We start from the raw sequence: 16,108 nt of genomic DNA on the forward strand, positions 1-16,108 counted from the left end.
TCTACATCATTATTTATTTCCTTTCTTTTCTCTTTTTAAGATGCTCCGTCATATTAATTAGTTTGTAGGCAATAAATTTACCAATTACCAACTCTGTATTATTTTGCATTTTGGTTTGTTCTAAGAGTATCCTAAGTTGATAACAAAAATTAATCATTTTTAACATGGCCACAAAAGTAGCCAAATTATTGTTTGATAAAAGGGGTACACTATTGCATGATTGTGTTATTGGTGATATCTCTAATAATATGATTTTCTCATATTATGCTTTCTTATTAGTTGATCAAATGTTTTTATGAGGCTTTTCGATGTGGTTTTCATGAGGCAAACTTTCAAGAATTATGCCATTCATTAAGCTACCATATTTGATTTGATTTGTTAGTCAAAAACATTCATTGTCCTATGGCAAGTGGACCCTACATTTCTTAATCCAAAGGCATGACTGTGTGTAATATGTTGTCCAAGTCTGCTATAAAAGTTGTTAGGTACATAAGTATTGGTATGAGATGAATTGTTAGACGAAAAATTATTGATATTAGTACCAATATAATGGATCCCTATTATTGGACCAACCCTTTTATATATACATGTATCCCTACTTTTCCATTTATTTTTCTAATAAACTCTTCCTTTCTTTTCCCTTATGCTTACTATACCAACTACCCCTACCAACATTAGTTTAATACTAATTATCAACATAGGCTGGTATATAATTTTTTTTGGTATAATCAATAGTATCATGTCACTCCTTTATGGGGTGTATAACTATACATCCCAACAAATATTGCTCATAATAATTGAGCCTTTGACTTTTTGACTTATCTGATGATTTAATTGAGCTTTATATCACTAGATCAATGTTTTGTTGGTTGCTAATCTGTTGTCTAAAATTTTATTTCACACTTATTAGTTTTTATTACCACTAAATAAATAATTTTGAAGTATGAAATTAATTTAAATATTTTATTATATTACAATATAGTTGATTTATAATATGTTGAAATTTTGAATAATATTAGGAGATAATGTCTACATTAAAAGTATGCTATAGTTTGATACCTTTTTTGAAAGGGAATAATACATTATCAGATTATTTAATGCTATTTATAATATCTTTTAAAGCTTTAAACAAAAAAAAAACAATGTTGTTGATTCAGATGTCACTTGGACATTTTACTTTTACCTCATCTTGAAATGAGTAAATGCTATATGCTTCCACTAAATTCCTCTACCCACGAAAAGATTAAATGTAATTTGCAAACATTCATTAATAAATAATAATATTTTATAAGATATGTCATTTTCTCATAGACAAGATGATTAGTAAGAGAATATGTCATCTCCTTTTTTTTAAATAACTAATACTGATAACTTTTAGCCCCTTATTTTTCTGACTCTTATTTATATAGAGGATAGCTTTTGAAATAACTGAGAGATTCTAGCTTCTTCTGATTTTTTTTTATAATTTAAAATAAATTATTAAAAATAATATGAGACATGACATGTCCTCTTATTTATATTTATATAAAGCACATAAATTTGGAATTCAGACCTTTGACATGCCAAACAAATAATACTACCTAGCTTCATACATTTGCCATGGTATTAATCAGAAAACCATATATAGCTAAATAGAGTGATGAATACCCTCTTTAGTTCTTTCATGCAACTTTTTATTCCTTCATTGGAAATATATGGTTCTATAAAAATACTCCATTCCATTGGGGGAATAACATTACTCTGACTGAGATATAGGAATACTAGCCAGTAATTAAGATACCATGCCACAACATATATAATATATTTTTTATGAACAAAAAAGGGAATTTTACTCAGAGAAGCCAAGATGGCTAAAAGATCCTCCTATATCTAACCCAAGATTTATTAAAAGACACAAAGCCAATTAGATGCTTGAATACTTTAATGGATTCCATTTTCTTAGGTTACACAGCCGAAATGGCAGAACTTACTACAAGTGCAATAAGGTGCTATCTCTTTTGTACATTCAATAATAATAATAATAATAATAAATAGTTACTATATATGTGTTTGACAAAAAAGACAAATAAGAAAGGTTCTAGGTTGAATGCATGTATATAACTATATGAGTTGCCACTTGTTAATGTAAAAGTTGATAGGTGTATATGTATACCTTGATTGAAGTCTTGTCTATGATGATATATACATCAAAACCTTGAAGAATGGTTCACTACTTGAAACAAATGTCATAGGTGATGTGTTTGTCATATATAGGCTTGGTTTTAGTAGTATGGGTTGAACTAAATTTTTCATTTTTCCTTATATGTAGGGTTGAACTAAACCTGAATGTAACATAAGAGATGAAGTATTTAATGGCTGGTTCTGTTATTATAAGTCTACAGTGTAGTGCTTTGGTGAGTTTGACAGGTGTAAAATCTGTATATCACACTGTCACTAATGAAACTTTTCATTGCTTGTTATGTCAACACTGCTTTTTATATGACACCGATAATTAATTATTATTATTATTAATGTATCTATTAAACTTTTTGTGTGCAAGTATTATTGATAACCATCTAAATTTGATTATTATATTTCCAAGTGTTTTATACTATTATATGATATTTTGGCACGATATTAACAAAGTTTTGAAGATTCAATTAAATTAGTATCCAAGTTATGATACTTAAATACTCAATGCACTCTTTTACTGATTTATCAATATATACTATAATTTATGAACGATGTATCAATATCATCAAAAAAACATATTTACATACTAATATAATAATAATAATAATAATAATAATAATAATAATAATAATATTTTCAGCTTAACTAGAGAATTAAATAAGAGAAATTATATTTAGACATCATTAACCATACATTTGCAGACCAAACATACTCACCAAAAAATTAATTCTTTAATTTTATACAAATTGCAATGCTCCTTCCTATAATGTGAAATATTAATTCTTTAGTATAATTATTGTGAACAACTTGTATAATGTGTGTCTCCTTCCTATAATCATATATATTATTTAAGCAATCAAAAGAGAACACATAAAATATAATTTAAATCATATATATTATTTAAGCAATCAAAAGAGAACACATAAAATATAATTTAAATTGCCTAGTAAATATAATTACTTTTACTCAAACATGAAAAAACAATCATTACTTCACATTATGTTGTAAAATTTATTTAGTATGATCTATTTAATCAACATGATATCATAGTTATTGATTAAAATTATAACCTCACATTTATAGATTAATATAATATTATAGTTATGAATTAATAATATAAAAATTAACAGTATAAAAGTACAGTTATATCAGCATGATATATAGTCATGTTACTATCAATTTAGGAATAAATTATGTGTTCGAATAAGTGCATGTATTATAAGTATCTTATTACCTAGACTCATCCAGCAGCGAGGTTAAATTTTTTTAATCTTAATTATCTACGGGTTCAAAATCATAGACTCAAATTAGACTTGTTACAAGTATTACTCACAAGTGCATAGGGCTCCAGATACTCGTTATTGCCATATTTTTGAAGATAAAAAGTCAAAATTATTACAAAAAGGTCATATTTTTAAGACTATTATGAAAAGTCTATTTTATTAATACCGGTGCCTAATCTAGTGCATTATTGCATATTTTACACATTCATTCACTCTCTATGACAAATTTAGTCATGCCACAGGTACACACTTAGGTCATCCAGATGAGAGAATTAAATGAGATGCATCATGTGTTTGACTATGATTATAAAACTCCCACCTCTCCATTATGTGTTCGACTTCATATCAATATATTACAATAATTATATTCATTATGTATTTATATTCGTATTAACCAGTGAAAACTAATTAGTTTATGAGTGCATTATATCAATTATGCTAATTAGTTTTTGTATACCTTTAAATTAAATAAATAAAAATATCTTCATTTTTATCAAAATGTTAATAAGCACGATGAGACATAACACATCATGTTTGTTTGTACATCTAACATGATCAATACACATATAATTTGCTTTATCAAGTTGTGTAAATGAATGTATTTATAATTTTCTTTATTAATTTTTTAACATCAATATTAATATAACTTATATATATATTTGATGCATCGGAGAAGGCGAGTTGGTTCCTAGTAATGACTCCAACCTTCAAGCAAGTGAAGGTGTAAAATTAAAAAATAAAACACATAATTTCGTAAATGGTGAATATTTTAAAATAAATATAATATATCCTAATTTTTGAATCTGCATATTTTTTTTTGTTTTTTGGTCTATTTTTGTGTTTATTATGCAATGTTTATCTTAACTCATTTACAAAGTGTCTATTGGTGAGTTGATTATTGAAAGGTAGAGAAGGGGGAAACTTCAAAATCATGAAATATACTCGTTGGATAATTCTTATTATCTTTGATTTCTCTTCATCCATCTTTAAAATTAAACTCGCAAACAGACCATGCGGAAGTTTTAAAGAGTATTGCCGTTTTGATCTTATCGGGTTTTAGTGCAACTGGGCTTGACTAATGCTTAGAACCAAACTGACCCTATGTGGTTGGGTAACAAAGCACTTTGGCCCAAACTGTTCAATTTGTATTACACATACTTTTTTGTTTTCCCATAGGTACCGAAGGCAATCCTATCCGAGCCGGGAACATTCAGCGGAAATTTTTTCCATCCACAAACTCGAATCCGAGACTTTCCTTAAGGGGAATCAATCATGTATTATTATTAGTATTACACAGGTACGTGAGAGTAGTATTACACATACTTGATAACCGATGATCTAAAACAATCTTATAATAAAAGATATGTGATTATAAAGTAGATAAAGATGGTTAGAGATAATATCAGTTTGAGAAAACGACATAGCTGTTGGGTTTATTCAAGTGTGAAGTCTCACATTGGATATGTAGGGAGGAGTGAAAGGGTTTATAAGAAGGAAAGACCCATGAAACTAATGCCTTAAGGTTTTGGTTCAAGACGTGGTGTCTCACTTGTGACTCTTCACTCTTCCCATACCCATGTAACAATGGAACTCCCCCAATGATTGGAGGCTCCCCGGTCGCAGTCTGGTCCAACAATAGCATAGATGAAGTATCATTCAAAGTCACTCTATACATCCATATTTCATTTCTTTATGTTCAGGGTCCTAATTTAATATAACCCTTTGACAAAACAATGGATGAAACATAAACTTCATCACTTTTTTTTCACCACCGGCTCTCAGTCCTGTGATATGGGTCCCACTCCTGCCATTTTCTTCTTCTTCTCTCTCTATAACACTATTGAAAGGGGTGAAGAGGGTGATCCTCTTCTCTATAACCCGAGGCTAAATTATGTACGGGAATAGGTACGAGTCACAAATCGGTATATACGAGTTTTACGAACAAGTTTTTGAAAATAGTAGTAGTACATACAGATGAATATGTATGTGCATTATGCACGTTCCTGCACCTTGTAGCTGTTATTATTTATGTGATTATTATATTACTTTTAATTAAAATAAAAAGTATATTATCTTAAAGTTTATTACATTAGGTATATCTTTCTTTCTACTCTGTTTATATTATTTATTGAATCTGTTTGTGAAATAAAAATTCAATATATTAAGTAATTTTAATAAATGTTTAATAAAAAACACAAAAATAATAAAGTTTCATCTCATATGGAACAATAATAAAAGTAGATTAGAAATTCATTGATAAATATTCACAAAAAACCCACACGCGTGTATCGTACGGGTGATGAGTATGGGTAATGGTCTCATGTTTCAAAATGGATAGTGGGCAGCTACTACCCGTGCCCGTCGTCATCCCTAATTCGGAAGGGGTAAGAATCTGGACCGGTTCAACCCATTTGGGCCGGGTTGAATTTTTCAATTGCAAAGTTGCCCCTCGTGTAAACCCCAAAAAGATAACGTGTGGGTTTTCTCTAAAGCCTCTCTATTTCAATGAAAATGAAGAAAAGTTTGTTCCTTTCTGTGAAAAAAGTGCTTCAAGGTAACGCCTTTTGTCCATTCTTATTGTCAAATTTTGATTTTTTTTTTTTATATAATTGATCTGGGTTTGTGGTTTTTAATGTGAAGAGGCGAGAGAAGAAAAGTGGGGTGAAGAACAATGTCCAAGTCTTGCAAAGGGTTGGCCACGGAGCTAGTCAAGTGTCTCGGAGAATCTGATTGTGTTAAGGTTCGTTTGATTGATTTATGTTACATTATTGGGTTGTTGAATTTGTAAGAATTTTATATTTTAAGTGTGATTTATGCAAATGTTGAATTTTGAATGTTGTGATGATGAATGGAATGTGTTTGTGTTGGAGAATAGGTTGAGAATAGATCCATTAGGGACTGTGCTGGAGAAAAGTGTCCATCAATACCAAGTGATTGTGTGGGACTTAGGGAAACCTATTTCAATTGCAAAAGAGGCCAGGCAAGTGTTTTTTAATGCATATCATAGCCATTCTTTGTTTTTGATTTGATTCTACCATGTTTACTTTAAGCCTGAAACATCTCTGCATTGTTAATTTGTTCTCATCATTTCATATGTGGACTTTATTTTGAGGTGAAATGTATCTTTACAACACATAAATTGGATCCGGATAATCGAACCTAACTCTACCTGGAAAGATAGCTCAAGGGGAGTGTTGCCTACCTCATTGTTATAGACGGGTTTTTGCGCGTATATCCTTCCGAGGTGGTACTTAATACATCCCTTACGCCGGGGACTAGATATCTGGACCATGCAGTTTGCTGGACAAGACAACTACTGGTTAGGTTCCGGTATCATATTAGAATAATTGGACCTATTTCATTCCAATTCAAGAGAAGTTGTCCAATTCATTATAAATGGTTCTTTGCTCATATATCCAAATTCTTGGGTTGCTTATTTGCAAACTGGAGCATCTCAAGATAATTCTCATGGGATGAAAAAAATACTAAACTTGGGTTCACAAGATACAGTGAAGTAGGATGAAATAATACTAAACTTGGGGGCAAGAGATAGTGGAATTAAATTGTTATGATTTATTTGAAGTTCCTTTTTGCTTCAGCTTACAAATTACATGAAGATAATACAATATGTTTTATTCTTTTGTTTTGCAAGGAAATTTTCTGCAGTCCTCTTTAAAAATAGATGTCATATACTCATATTCATGGTTATGGTTTTATAGAACTTTGAGCAGTTGTGAGCATTGGGTAATTGATGAAATGGTTTTCCCCATATTCTTATCAGGTTGATATGAGAGCTAGGATTCGCGGAAATAAGGGCTATTAAGAACTGCATATGTTGATCTGAACCATTATTGAGCTCAAGATGGAGTACAGTGAAGTTAATGATGAGGGTGAATCACAGAAATGTTGAGACCTTATTAATTGTTTTATTTGATGGGATTCTAAGCTACACATGCACATTATAGCAAGGTTTTTGCTTTGTTTTATAGAACATTAAGTATAAACTATATTGAGTATTAACATAGTGGTGCTTGTACATTCACCTTCATTCTCCATTCAAATGATAGTTTCAAAATATGTTAGCATAATTCATCATCCAAAGGTTTTATGTTGTTTACTTGTGGCCTACACTATCATCACTTTCTTCTCCCTGAATCTTCAACGTGTCTCTATTCAGAGAGGAAAGAAATTCAATCCAGTGAATAAACTCAATGAAAGTTATGATTTCTGATATATTTGATGGGAAATTCAACCCAATAACAATGCAAACTCTAATAGAGTATATGCAGCGGATAATAATTTCCCCAACTTGCTAGAATCTATGAAGAGCAATATCAAATAATACAGTAACATACAAGGGACACCAGAATTTTAACGTGGAAAACTTTCTCAAAGTAAGAAGTAAAAACCACGGGCACAATCTAGTCAATCAAGCTCCACTGTAATCACAATAGGAATACAAGAGTGTCTCCAAAATATAACACAAAACGTGCTCAACAATACGGCATACAACAGAGCAACAAACTTGAAAATGAGAACAAGAAAAACCAGAAACACAACTGTTGTAACAGCTCGATTTCTACCACCTTGGACGTCGTCTCACCGATCCAACTATTCAGAATGAAGTTCTATAAGTTGTGAATCTGCTGTCCAAATTTCAGCCCGATCCAACGATGAACAAAGACGCAGTCGTGAGTTTTCCACGGCTGCTCTGAGTTCTTGCGGGTTGAGTTTTCTTATCTTCTCTCACACTTTTCAATTGCCTCTTTTTTGCATAAATTGTCTTCACACTCTTGCCACATCTAACCCTTATCTATTAGATTATATGAGACAAGTGGACTTTGCCCAACTGGGTCTTTCTCCAGATAGGACGGGAGCCCAAACCCAACAATATTTTTTAAGGAGGTCTTATTCTTCACAATCCCATGGTTGTTTTTGTTTTCATGCCAAAGAAAAAGGATAGCTCCTTTATTATGCTAATGAAATTTGTATATAATTTGCCTATTAGAAGAGCTTCTTTTTTGTATAATCATTATATTCTTGTTTGTCTTTTGGACAAAAACAAACTGTTTTTGCACCTTATACTACATAAAACTTAATTGTTTTCTTTACATAAACCGTGTACATTGTCAACGCACCCTCATATTAATTCAATGTAATGTAGTTTTGCTCAAGTTTATTGGTTAATTAATGAAGAATACAGCAAAGTTGCAAAATAGTCATCCTCAATAATAAAGTGTTTAGCCTCTAGGGACTTTTTTCAAGTATACATTCTTAAGATAACTGAAACAAGTTCTTAAATGAAAATCAACAAGGAGATTTATATGCTCAGAACTTATAGGATTTCTTAAACTCAGTTTTAAGGGCTGAGGATACAAAACTCAATAAAAGATATGTTTAACTGGATCACATACAATCTTTCACAGAGGCTGAACACTTGTGTTTCCATTGGAATGGTTTTGATGTTGTTGTAGAGCCTCATTTAGAGTCTTGATAGCCTTGTCATATGATACAAACCCCATAAAAAAGAACTCATAACCATCAACTGTGACAATCTGGATGTATTTTTCTTTAGGATTCAATCTATTTGTGGTAGGACTAACCGTGCCCAACTGATCGAGCCGCAATACGACCTACATGTCCGACACAGAATATCAGTACTTGATATCAGAAAGTTCCTCTAAATTTTGAAATGTTCTAATTTAGAAAATCCAGCAGCATAATAGTCTCAAATCATACAACTTAACATAGCAATTGTCTCACACTTGATTAAAGACTTCATGAATAAGGAAAGTAAGCTTCCTTGGTTATTCTCAGTCCCTATGTATCTTAACATTACAAGTAAATGATCTGAGAGGTTCTTATCTTTATTTTCCTCTCCGAAGAAATCGCGATTTGTTTGAAGCTATAATGAGGCAATGAGTTATGGAAGTACCTTATAGTATATGCAGTTATGCTGCAGGGAGAATGTATGATGACACACCGGATAATCACTGCAAAATGCGAATCGTTTAGTCGATATATATAGCGTTCCGATTACAGGTCCAGAGGCTGTTGATATGTAGCAAGCATATGGCTTTAAGAGCTTCTCTCCAGGTAAAATCCCAAATGTCTGTTGAAATAGCTTATCAAAGCCTCCATTTGTAAGTACCTTTGTTCCTTGAACAAGTCTAGCCATTGCAGCATCAGCAGGATTAGAACTAATTCTAACTGTAAAGATAAAATAGATTCCATTAGAACCAAAGGATACCAACATAAGTAAATATGTATTTGTCTTTTAATCTTGACGATTCAAATAAGATATTACGATCAATATTCATAGTTATATTTCTCATAGTATAACAAGTGGTCTCATCTAAGCTTATGAATATTTCATTAACTTCCATAGGTACATGACTAAAACAGATATTACCTAAGAAAATATTCATATGAACAGAAGAAGAAAAAAAGGTTTAGAAAAACACACTGTGATTCCATAAGTTGTCAACCATGATTTCAGCTTGTGTAGTTGCTTTTCCAATTCTCTTGCTACAACGATTTATTGCATCACATATAGTATCCATTGAATTTGGACCTGAAATCATAGGAAGAACACAGAGTAAAAATATAAGAAGAAAAAAATAGATAGAGAACATAATAATCTCATGAAAAGCACTCACTTTTGGATGCTGCATGGGTAGCAATGGAAATATGAACATAAGGGTTGTTGTTGTTGTTACTGCTAATGCCATCAGTAACAGGAATCTCTCTGTGATTGTTCATAATTTTCTTGAAAGAAAAAGGAGAATGAATAATATAAAGAATGCAGGGGAAGAATATCATAATATCAGAATAGTAAAGTAACACGAATATGTTATATGGTTAATTGTGTGAATGCATATCACATCACTATTTGAATATATTCTATGTCACTTACTCATTATATATATATATATATATATATATATATATGTGTGTATCTCTCTGCTACCACTACATTAATAATTTTATTGTAAACTATTTAAATGAGATCATCTTTATATTCAGTTTTTGTGCTAGTGAAGTTATATACCAATACTTCATTTTTTGATAAAAAAACATTTCTCTGTTATCTTAGTCATAAAAGAATGTAACCTTTATACCTGTCTTAAAATCAAAAGAGAAGCACAAATAAATTTGGGGAACAGTATTTTTAAATGTCATGTCTCTAAAATTAAATCTATCATTATCACTAAAAATAAATTTTATATACTTTATTTTTTTTTAAATTTAACCTATCTATGACCTTTATTTATATCAATATCAATTTATAATAATATATTTATTGATTAAAAAAAATAAAGATTAGTAAAAACACTGGTATAAAATGATGATTTTAAGTGTTTATAGATCATGCCTACTTACAAAAAATTCCACCTAAAAGAAATAAGTGTACTCTAGAATTAGTTTAATTGATTTAATCATGAGTCACTAAATATGTGTTGTGAACTTGTGATCTAATCTCCACCATTTAAGCTATATATGCATGTATCAATATCATGGCCTTATATTCAACTTTGAAGATATCTACAAGTACAAAACACTTATCATAAATAATATCATGTGTATTGTCTTGCCTTATTATTAAAAAATCATAGATGTTAAGGATAACAAGTTACACTTGAATCCACCAAAACTGTAATATTTATAATGGATGGGAATATTCTCTAATACTTGAAAGTCCAATGTTGAATAGAGATTGTGATACATAATAAAAAAACTCTTTAATGATTATAATTTAAAGTCATTTTTGAATAAAAAATTAAAATAGAATTTTTTTTCTTTCTTCTCTCATATTTAAGTATTGGAAAGTTCATTTGTGTAAAAAGTTGATCCCCAATGAATATATATTTCCTAGTAACATTCAAGGGGTTCATTCACTACATACATCATAATTGATATTTAACAACGTTCATTTAATAGCGCTTATGTATTGAACGCTATTAAATACAAGACAGAAGAGAATTAACAACACTTATTAAAGAAAACGTTGTTAAATGTGTTATCTTTACAACGCATATTGAAACAAACACTGTTAAAGGTCTTACATAATATATTTATCAAGACTTCTTCAATAAGCGTTGTTAAATGTGTTATATTTAACAACGCTTATTAAAGAAATCATTGTTAAATGTATTATCGTTAACATCGCTTATTGTTTCAAACGCTATTAAAGGTCATATTTCATATATTTAACAACACTTCTTCAATAAGCGATATTAAATGTGTTATCTTTAACAACGCTTCTTGAACAAAGTGCGATTAAAAGTGTTATATTTAACAACGTTTATTGAAGAAGTGTTGTCTTTAACACTTGTTTTAGTGAGCGAAATCTTTTCAAATTCGAAAATAAAACCTTACACAATAATACATATCACTCAGTTTATTATTTCACTTACTTTTCTTCTTCTCCATAACTTACTTTTTTCTCTCTTTTGTTTTCAGTTTCTCTCTTGAAGCAAGTTATCGATTTTCGATTTTTCTCTTCAAACATAAGGTAAATAGTTATCTTATTTTAGCTCATTTATTTCTCTATTCACTAATAATGTGATCTTTATTTGTTGTGAAGTTATCGATTTTTTGTTTTTCTTTTCAAACATAAGGTAAATCATTATCTTATTTTATAGTTCATTTATTTTTCTCTTTACCAATAGTGTGATCTTTATTTGTTGTGAAGTTATGCAACTATGATGTTCTAGGTTTTTGGCGATGGTGAACATTAGAGGAGAAATAATGAACAATTTTTGTAAGATCTCATTACTTATATGTTATTTTATAATATTGAAATCTGTTAATGTTGAATGTAGTTGAAGTCGTTGGTGATTTAACAAATCTATTATAAATGTGGTGGAGTTGAAGATGCTTATCATGTGTTTGATAGAATGTATGGGAGAAATATTGTCTTATTTAGAAAGTAGACATTTAACCGCGTTTGCTTCAGTAAGCGCTGTTAAATGTCTACTTTCTACAGCGCTACAAAAAATGTTGTTGAATATAACCTTATGTACTACTGCATTCACATAGAAAGCGCTACAAAAACACTGTTAAATGACAATTTTAAGCGTTGTTGTTTTACTGGTGTGTGAATACTTCATTATTTCCATTGTAAGAAAAAAATATCAAGATAAATCTTACTAGCTTTTCTTATCACAACGAAATCTTCCAAGCTAATAGATATCAGGTGGCAAGTTATAAGTAAGATGAAGGATACCAATGAGGTTAAAATCTACCAAGTATCTATCTATATATATATACCCTAAGAAGATTTAGTATCAAATCGATGTTAATAATTGAAAGAAGGGTCCTAATTAATGAAGGAGTTATCTAAGAAAAATGGAGGGATGAGGTCAAAGATACTGATTAAAAAAACTAATGAGGTCTGAGGCATCCAATAAATTAAGGGATACAAATCCTCTGTCCTGTACCCTATCCCAAATTTTGTCCCGATCTAATCAATTTTAAGCAAGTAATATAAAAATGTAATATTTTATTTTAAAAAAATTCCTTTTTAAATATGTGTCACCTTTTAATTAATGAAGACATGAAATTGGTACAAACTTTGGGACAAGTAATCCAGTTACTAAATTAAGCTAGTCGTGTTGCATTATATGCACCAACATATATGGGTCTACACCACTAATCATCCTTATGGAAATTCTTTATAGTCTCAATCACATTGATTCTCTTTTCGTATATACACCAATGACTGTATATTACTATAAGATTTATCTCATTTTTCAAAATATATTGTACATATTCATAAAAATACTAGATGTTGTATATTGTGTATATGTTAATCAATGTAAATTAGAAAAAGATTCTATATATATATACACGTCTATAACAGAAAGCATGCATAATCATATTTCCAATAGTAAAATATATATGTATTGATAATATAATAATTTTTGTAGGTGGATGATATACTAATTAAATTTAAATATTTATATTGACAATGCAATATTACACTATCTTTTTTTTTTTTTTTTTTTTTAAGAAACACTAGGGGTGATTTGACAAAATTCTATTAGATTAAAGCTAAAGAATATCATGCATCATACCACTACTTGAAAGGAAATTCAAAGTTATTTTCATTACTATGATTGATAATGTATTAATGCAGCTTCATAAAGGTGAATACAGTACAGGGACTTGCACAATAATAACTCAAATTCTTGGTCAACTTAATTCTAAGTTCTCATATTGGAATAACAAAATACACTTCTTTGATACATAAAGCCCAATGAAGGGGATTAAAGATATTGTTGGATACTGATTATAACGCCAATTCATGAACTCCAAGGCATAGTGACAGGTTCAGGACTTTGAAATTATTTAGGGATCTGAAATCAATCACAAAGCACAACATACAATAATTAATGCATAAGAGATACACTACAGTGGTATTACAATGCCAAAATTTCTGATGCAATATTTTTCATATAAGCCAGTTCTATATTGTGGATGTAGCTTGATATTATGTCTCAAACTATGTTTCAGACTAATAATATTGAAATAAAAACAGAATTTATTTCCCTTTTTTCATTAGTCCAAGACATAGTTTAAAACACAATTTAGGATAACAAATAATTGTCGATAACCAACCCATTATTGGGATAAACATCATACTGTGACTCTACTTCCAGTTTATCATTGAAGATTAAAATAATTATAAAATTCAAGATATCTTATATGATCATAAAAATTTCAAATTAAGGATATGGTCATATATTATGATTGTAATGACCAACATAACCATATCAACCTACACTTCTGTCATGATTCCAAATCACAATATAATCAGATCAAAATCACATTTGATTGCATCAAACCACATCAATTGAGAGAAAAAATTAAGCTCAAAAAACTTCAGGCTGCTAAAAAAAACAATGTGACTACAACCATGAAAACCAAATATATATATATATACTTGTTGTATAAACTATAAACTACGATACCAGCAGACAAGACACTTCAGAAGCATCTACTTTTCCCTCAATAGTAGATCTTGAATACTTTTCTCTCAAAAGAAGTTTTCCAATATTAGTTAAGAAAATATACATTTTTGTAATCAAATAACTTCAATTCTTAATTTTATATCATTAAGAGGTTATATGTTTTTAGTGATATGCATCAAACATTCCAATCATTTAATTGTGAAAGTCACAATAAGATAGAGTGACACCATAAAGAAGCCAGATTGTAATCAAAAGCATATATAATGTATAAATATGTAAAATATAAAATTAATTACAGATATATTATAAAAAATATATAAATATATATGAGATGATATATAAATAAGTATATCTGAGTGACATTACTTTAAGGGCATTAAGTAAGGAAAATATATCTGATAAAAAAGTAAGGAAAAATATATAACTAGGAAATGTAGAAACCATGATGACATTGTCATCTTGCATGTGATAGGGACAAATAGAAAATGGATGGGAGTGCATTAGCTAGTACTTGCTCACTCAAAGTAATGTTAGGAAAAAAACAAAGGAAAAATATTTACTGTTGCCTTTGCAATTATTTACAGGTATACATGTAATAATATACATACAGTTTAGGGTTTTGAAGTCCATATCTTAGGGTTTAATATATATATATATGGAACCAAATGTAAGATGCACTAGGTAAGATGAAAATGAATTACCTATATATATGTAAAACAAAATGTATGATGGGTTTGATTAATTTTCTTGTAGAAATTCAACTAGTTATTAGTAAACATTCAGCTACAAAAATTATTGTACATAAACAACCTTGTTGATTGTTCAATTAACAATACTTTCTTTCTGTAATTTCAACTTCTGAATAATATATCAGCAAATTATTAAATCTATAACAGTTATCAATAAGAAAACTTACCATAATCTCTGGAAGCAGCCAAAAAGGGAAACTTATAAACTTTACTACATAGGTAAGTTTGAAGTACCCTCGATGGTCTTGATTACATTCCTCTTCTTCTTTTTCTTCTTATAAGGTATTCCTCTTGCTTTGGCTTGAGAGTCTCTTATTTCACGTAGATAAACTCTTATGGCTCCACTAGCAAATGGATTTGTCTCAGGCAACCCTCCATTTTCTTCATATGCAGCTCTTAACCTTCCTATGAGTGCATCAAGGCTCCCCCAAGCTTGTCTTAAAGGGCAAGTGCAAGGTCCAGGTGGCTCAGTTTGTCCAAAGAAAAGACACCCTTGTAAGTGTACTTTGGTTTTTCCAAATTGATCCAAGTACCTAAGAAAATCAAGCACATGGTTGGAGTTGCAGTGTGAAAGTGCCACAGGAGGCCTTTGATTCCTCAAGTATTGTCCAAAAGTGTTCCAATCCCTCCGTTTCTGAGACTCATATCGGCTCAACGGTAATTGTTGTTGATGCTGCTGATCATCACTACCACCACCACCAACACCAATACTAATTAGAGATGAACTCGACGATCCATCGATTATATCTTTTCCTTTGCTTGACATATCTATCACTAAGGGAACATTATTTCTTTTTGTGAGGTGTGAAAATATTTTTTGGTGAAAGAGAATAGAAGACAATAGAATAGAAGTGGAAGAAATATAAAATTAAATTAAAAAAATGGAGATCACATCAAAGGGCTATAGTGAAGGGACATGGTATGGGAC

At 30.0% G+C, this 16,108-nt stretch overlaps 2 protein-coding genes across 2 annotated transcripts; both read right to left on the reverse strand.

The window, feature by feature from the left end:
* On the reverse strand, positions 8,617-10,279 carry LOC109333591 (GEM-like protein 2). Its single transcript, XM_019569099.1, has 4 exons — positions 10,115-10,279; positions 9,922-10,029; positions 9,391-9,665; positions 8,617-9,088 (listed from the first exon to the last, which is right to left on the reverse strand). Exons 1-4 carry the CDS (start codon positions 10,275-10,277, stop codon positions 8,876-8,878), a joined length of 759 nt encoding a protein of 252 aa, XP_019424644.1. The 5' UTR covers positions 10,278-10,279; the 3' UTR covers positions 8,617-8,875.
* Positions 13,541-16,108, reverse strand: LOC109333592 (protein LIGHT-DEPENDENT SHORT HYPOCOTYLS 10-like). The gene is made up of 2 exons (XM_019569100.1): positions 15,348-16,108; positions 13,541-13,816 (listed from the first exon to the last, which is right to left on the reverse strand). The coding sequence occupies exon 1, from the start codon at positions 15,944-15,946 to the stop codon at positions 15,392-15,394; it is 555 nt and encodes a 184-aa protein (XP_019424645.1). The 5' UTR covers positions 15,947-16,108; the 3' UTR covers positions 13,541-13,816; positions 15,348-15,391.

This window comes from Lupinus angustifolius, chromosome LG19 (assembly GCF_001865875.1).
Source record: "Lupinus angustifolius cultivar Tanjil chromosome LG19, LupAngTanjil_v1.0, whole genome shotgun sequence".
Taxonomy (NCBI): Eukaryota; Viridiplantae; Streptophyta; class Magnoliopsida; order Fabales; family Fabaceae; genus Lupinus; species Lupinus angustifolius.

Excerpts from the sequence above, each read along its gene's own strand:
- LOC109333591 (XM_019569099.1), bottom strand. The coding sequence starts at position 10,277 with ATGATATTCTTCCCCTGCATTCTTTATATTATTCATTCTCCTTTTTCT. Across the intron at positions 9,666-9,921 it reads TGACAACTTATGGAATCACA|TTAGAATTAGTTCTAATCCT; the intron begins GTGTGTTTTTCT and ends TTATCTTTACAG. Across the intron at positions 9,089-9,390 it reads ATAACTGCATATACTATAAG|GTCGTATTGCGGCTCGATCA; the intron begins GTACTTCCATAA and ends TCGGACATGTAG.
- LOC109333592 (XM_019569100.1), bottom strand. The coding sequence starts at position 15,946 with ATGTCAAGCAAAGGAAAAGATATAATCGATGGATCGTCGAGTTCATCT.